The sequence below is a fragment of the Nicotiana sylvestris genome, unplaced genomic scaffold (genome assembly GCF_000393655.2).
Source record: "Nicotiana sylvestris unplaced genomic scaffold, ASM39365v2 Un00027, whole genome shotgun sequence".
In the NCBI taxonomy this organism is placed as follows: domain Eukaryota; kingdom Viridiplantae; phylum Streptophyta; class Magnoliopsida; order Solanales; family Solanaceae; genus Nicotiana; species Nicotiana sylvestris.
Genome location: NW_027184363.1, coordinates 4,381 through 10,685, shown reverse-complemented (window position 1 = coordinate 10,685; position 6,305 = coordinate 4,381). Strand labels below are relative to the sequence as shown.

Here is a 6,305-nt window from a genome sequence, read left to right as displayed (position 1 = left end):
TCTCGTCAAAGTACCTTGCAGCCCCCTCTCCTGAGTATGCCACCATCAAAGGGACAGACGGACTCTTAGCAAGTGGATAGTGGGTTTTGAAGTAATGTGCAAGCCAGCCGTAAACATAATGAAGGGAAAAGAAACTTTGACCTGATCAAGTTGGGAAGAACGCGAAATCTTATTCAAACCATGATAAATACTCGCCAAATCTGGGACTACAAGGCTAATCTTTCGCCCGCCTGCCATCATGCTTGCCATCTTAAATGTCTCAGGACGAATGGAATTTTCTACCTTGGGGAACACAAAGGCACATAGCCAAATTGATAAGAATGCCGCTACATATGTTTCATCTTTCTTGTTAGACCTCACCCTAAGCTTGGAGAATATAGTTTCTTGATCACTCAACCACCTCGTCATCTCGGGAATAACTCCGTTAGGATTCTGTATTGACTTTAGGCGTGCGGATTTCTTTTCCTTTCGTAGTGGGGCAGGTCTATTTATTAAAGTTTTTTTATATCAAAAACTTGTCCACTTGCTGAAGGAGACCTTTTGGGTAGCACCCGTACCTTCCTTAAGATGATGAAATGCAGCAAATAAATACTCGCAAGATCGAGGAATAAATTTAATTTGTTTTTCATCCAAACCGATGAGCACTCTTGTCTTAGGTACCGCTTCTTCGTACAGAGAACCCGCAATGGGCAAACCCCCAAGGATATGTAAGTCCCAAAGAGATATAGATAGCTCCCCAGCTGATGTAAGAAGTGTATTCTTCTTGGGGCACCAAGCCTCACAAAATGCTTGCAAAATGTTAGAGTTTCGATCATAAGTAAAAAGTGAGGCATAGACAGCATCGTAAATCTTTATTGTACTCAGAGTTTGTTGGTTTCCACCAAGTACGTCTTCATCCCATTCCCAATATCCTGGGATATGACGATACTTGCCCTCGATTGTTGTTGTGTTTTCCCAATGTACTTCGCCTTGAATTATGTGACTCCCTAAGTTTGGAAGGGTGCTAGCAATATTTACATGGCGATGGATTGGCGCTTGGAGAGACCACATCTTGGATAATGGATTAGAAATCGATTTGTGCTCCAAGGTCCAGTTTTCTACATAAAGGGAGTTCCTTAGAGGATGCCATGAGGCTGCATATCGGCCAGCTTGTGAGGTGTGAACCAAAAGCTTTATTTGTTCTATGACATCTTCAGTCTCGATGATGAGATATCTACGTTTGGAGGAAGGTGAAGTATAGTCTCTGAAATTTGCCATCTATTCGTGCTAAAAAAAGAAAGAAAGAAAAGAGGGGTCATCAAAGTCCAAATCAAGAATATTAGAATGGGTACAAAGGTCTAAATGGATGAAATTCTCTCCGGTAGTCGGGCCACATTGAGAGTAATATCTCCGGTAGTCGGGCCAGTTTGAGAGTAATCTCTCCGGTAGTCGGGCCATTTTGAGAATAATCTCTCTGGTAGTCAGGCCACATTGAGAGTAATCTCTCCGGTAGTCGGGCCATTTTGCAAGTAATCTCTCCGGTAGTCGGGCCACATTGAGAGTAATCTCTCCGGTAGTCGGGCCATTTTGAGAGTAATCTCTCCGGTAGTCGAGCCTCATTGAGAGTAATCTCTCTGGTAGTCGGGCCATTTTGAGAGTAATCTCTCTGGTAGTCGGGCCACATTGAGAGTAATCTCTCCGGTAGTCGGGCCATGAAATTAATCCCTCCGATATTTGGGCAGGGATGAGTATTCATCCCCTCACACCCCAAGATTGTCTTCTTCATGCGTGGATCATCTTGTTGAACAAGAAAAAATCCTTCTCGTTTGACCTACAAAAAAATGATAAAAGAAAAAAAAGCAAAAAAAAAAGAAGAAAAAGAAATTACCTCAAATACTAGCACTTTCCGATCATTAAAGAAACGAACTCAAGAGCAGCTTGAAGATGCCGATAGCTGATTGATACTCAAAATATATGAGAATATGGGGTTTATATAGATTCTTCAAAGTGGATGTGGGAAAATAAATGCCGATGTGGGATGGTTGTAATCAAACTCCAAAAAGAATTCATATTGTAAGAATGATTCTCCTATTTGGGCAAGGTTACCGTGAGGCGGTGATTTATTTATGCCATGCCAAGCAAAGCTATCAAAGCTATTATACTGTCAATGGGATTCTAGTATACTAATCCGAGGTGCACACGACTCACGTAAAAGTAGGTGCACATAACTTTGACTCTTTAGACTTTGCTAGAAATTAATCCATAAGTGCTTCATATTTAGTATATGGAATTAATGAATGAGATATATACTCTAAATGGATACTAGAAGGCCCAAAATTCAGCACAGTGTGTGATTTGCTTGACTTGGCATGGATTACAATGCAATTTCAATTGGAAAGAAAGTGATAGTCAAAGGACATGCATGTCCAACTTCAATGGGCAAATGAAACCATTTTGTTGTATTCCTGAATTAAAATGCTACTTTAGAAGTAAAACTTAATAAATTGAACGGTCCAATCGTCCTAAGCTTTGAAGACGATTCGAGTTTGTGAAAAAAATGATATTTTTATCCAAGCTACCAGCAAATGGAAATATGTCTAAATTAGTTCGTACTTCTAGACGGGATTCGGTTTCAACGAGTCTACACCTCGACAAGTCTTGAAGTAGGGGGCATTTGTAGGCATATAAAATTTATTGAATTTAAATTCAATAAGTAATTTGGATTATATTTTAAATTCAAGATATATTGGTCCAAATAAATATTATGGGCTAATATAATTGACCTAATTATATAAGTCCAATAAATATGGATTAAATAAATAAGTCTTAATCCATTGGGCTAGCCCATTCAAATTGGGTTAAAGTGATGAGCCCACTTCATTAAACCCAAGATGTTATCTTTCTAGAGGCCCAGTTTGGTGCCACGTGTCAAATGACGTGGCGGACCAAGTCAAGCGGAAGAGCCAATAGGATCACGTCACGTGTTAAAATGACAAGGCATGCCCAGTCACACTGAAAGGCCAATAAAATCGCGCCACGTGTGCAAGTGACATGTTCTGGCCAATCAAATGCGGCCATGCCACACTTCAATTTGATTGGTCGGAAAGAGTTTGTTCTTATCACAACTCTTCCCTCCCACAAAAGGGAACCAGAAGCTATAACAAGAAGCAAGAGAGAGCTCGTGGATCAAACACCACAAATTTCTCTACAAGTTTCAGGCTTCAAGTAATCAAGTTCAAGTTCAAGAAATCAAGTTCAAGTTCAAGAACAAAGAACAAATCAAGTATTCAAGCTCAAAAACGAAGAACAATTCGAGTACTCAAGATCAAGAACGAAGTCAAATCAAATACAAGAAGTTCAAGATCAAGGCTAGTTGTTCGTGATAAAATTCGTGGCAACAATCAAAGTGTTCGTGACGGATAAATCAAATTCAAATTCAAGATAAAGCTCAAAGACCCTTGAATTTGTACAAGAAAAGTAGAATCAGAGGAATCATAGAGATTGTAACGCTCAAATATTCGAAATAAAATACTACGATTGTTGCAATATCTTCGGTCTTGATTTTATTTTCTCGAAGCAAATTTATTGTCTACACTATCACAGGAATAAGAGCTATGATTGTAGACTTGAGTTGCTTGAGGAACTTGCCATTGTGAAAAAATTCTATAACTGCCTCTGTGATCTCCTGCCCCACTATAGGCCAAGCAACCTTATAGAAACCACTCCCAAAGTCATATGGTCCTGGGCTCTTGGTACTGTCAATATGGAGCACCGCCTCTTAACTTCCTTATCCACAACTGGCATTAGCAACTCCACATGTTGAGCAGTTGACAAAGTGGGCCCATTTTTTAGAATGCTAGTAAAATCTTGGACTCTAGAGGTAGACTTCCTTCCTAATAGTTCAGAATAGTAATCCACAAACAAGTTTGCAATAGTCCCTGGATCAGTTTGCCATGTGCATGTGTCATCCTTAAGTTGCATTGTGGCTTGTTTCAGCTTCCTGTGCTTTATAATTGAGTAGAAATATTGTATGTTATCATCTCCTAGCTTAATCCACGTAGATTTACTTCTTTGTTGTAGATACATTTTTGCCAAATATGCAGACATTTTGAATTTCTGATAACCCAAGAATTCAGCCTGTTGAACCTCTTTATTTGAGGGATCCCTTTGAAGTTTCAACTGACTTTGCTTAAGCAACTTCCTATCTTCTTCTGCTTCTCTCACAATATCATGAGAATAGTGTGACTTCAGAACCTTCAGCTTCTTCTTAAGTAGCTTCAACTTCTTCACTACTTGATACATTTTGCAGCCCTCAATACTGTCAGCCCACCCTTCTCTTATGATTATATTAAATTGTGGATGTTAAGACTGCATGTTACAGAATTGAAATGATTTTTTGAACTCAATTCTCTCCTTTACCAGTGATACTTTTGCAGGACAGTGGTCATTGATTCCTTTTGGGAGAAATATGACCCGACATGCTGGCATTACATCTAGCCACTCCTAATTTATGAACACTCAATCAATCTTTGAGAATATCCTTTATTCTTCATGTTTGTCATTCCAATAGTACCTATTGCCTTGTGCTGGTAACTCCAATAAGCCACATTCTACTACACAGTTGTGGAAATCTTTCACTTCTGCCCAAGTCACAGGGTTTCTTCCTATTATGTCTTCTGTTTTAAGGATTGTGTTAAAATCCCCTAAAACCATCCAAGGCCTTGTACATCTCCTGCTATGAGATACTAACTTATCCCACAGGTCCTTCCTCTCTTCTCTAGTATTTAATGCATAGACATAACACAATTCAAATGTCATTTGAAGAGGAATGTGATGAACTTCACACTTGATTACTTGAGCTAACATACTCATAAGAATGACCTTGTAGTAATCAGGTCTCCAAGTAATCCAAATTCTACCATTATAATGGTACTCAAGGTTTGTAAGGTACTTCCATCCCACAAACATGTTATTTGCTAGCTTCTCAATTCTGTTACTTTTTATTTTGGTTTCTAATAGACCAACCAACCCCACTCGTTCCTCATTGCAAAGGAGTTTAACCTCTTTTTGCTTATTAGGAATATGAATCCCCTAACATTCCAACTTAACATATTAACGATCCCTAAGGGGATGATTGTTTTAGCCTCCCTTATTTATGTTACTCCCTCGTTTTTTGTTATGTTGACCTCTTTACTGTGCAGGACTTGAAAAGAATTTGAGTTCTCAACTTGTTGCTGCTTTTGTTATGGTTTTCCTACTTTCAATGGGATCTGCCAGCTTGTAATATCCCTTGCTTTTACTTCCCTGATTGTCTCACCACCATTTGCTCTCTATAATCATCAGTTCTGGTACTTGTTTCCTCCTTCCTTTGTTCAAAGTTCACCGGAATTTGTTCATTGCTCTTATTATTTTTGGGTTCTGTTTGTGCCACATTGTTCATCTCCTTATGTTGTTCTGCATTTTCCATTGCTAGTTTCTTCTTGATCCTACAAACTTCCTCTGCATGCCCATATATAGAGCAATAACTGCACAAAATTGGCTTCCAGTCATAGATGACTTTTTTTTTTGATTAACTTGCTTCTTTCATTCCGAAAGAGAACTACATCTGGCCGTTTTGCATTCATTCCTACCTCAACTAGCAACCTTGCAAAATTCATTCCATTCCTCTTTTCTATATTTTGGTCCACCATAATATGTTTTCCTACTAAGCTGCCTATCTTGCTCAAACCTTTCTTATTCCAATATTTGAAGTCCAGTCCAGGAAACTTAATCCAAAATGGAACTGTTAGCAATTCCGCTCTGCTGAATCCAAATTCAGGTGTCCAAGTCTTTACAATGAATGGTTTCATGTCAAAATGGCAAAACAACATGGTATTCACTACATATTTATTTTGTACTAGCTTACACTTCGCAAATTACAATATATATTTCATTGTATACCAAAGAGGATGAACACACATGTTGTCGGGGTAAAATCGAAGTTTCTCTACCTCGGACTGCCATGTTGCATATCAAAATGCTCCTCCTCTTGCACATTAAACAAGTTTTACAATTAACATTAACTGTCATGTCAATTGTGATATATATACACAAAAAAAAATGTGATATATATGACAATCCCGATTTATAAGTAGCATTCGACAACATCGATTTAATTATAAGTCGCATTGGGTAATAGCGATTCAAATTTGTCAATTGATATTTATAAGTCGCATTTGGTAATTGCATGCATAAGTCGCCCAATTGCGATATACAGTCCATTTAGGCCGCTCAATTTTTTTCGCTCGCTTACATTGTTACTCCCTCTGTTCCAGTTTATGTGAACA

At 38.5% G+C, this 6,305-nt stretch overlaps 1 protein-coding gene across 1 annotated transcript; it reads right to left on the bottom strand.

The window, feature by feature from the left end:
- Positions 1-4,521: 4,521 nt before the first annotated feature.
- LOC138884667 (uncharacterized) lies at positions 4,522-5,828 on the bottom strand. Its single transcript, XM_070165679.1, has 3 exons — positions 5,623-5,828; positions 5,297-5,504; positions 4,522-5,070 (listed from the first exon to the last, which is right to left on the bottom strand). The coding sequence occupies exons 1-3, from the start codon at positions 5,826-5,828 to the stop codon at positions 4,522-4,524; spliced, it is 963 nt and encodes a 320-aa protein (XP_070021780.1).
- Positions 5,829-6,305: the final 477 nt, after the last annotated feature.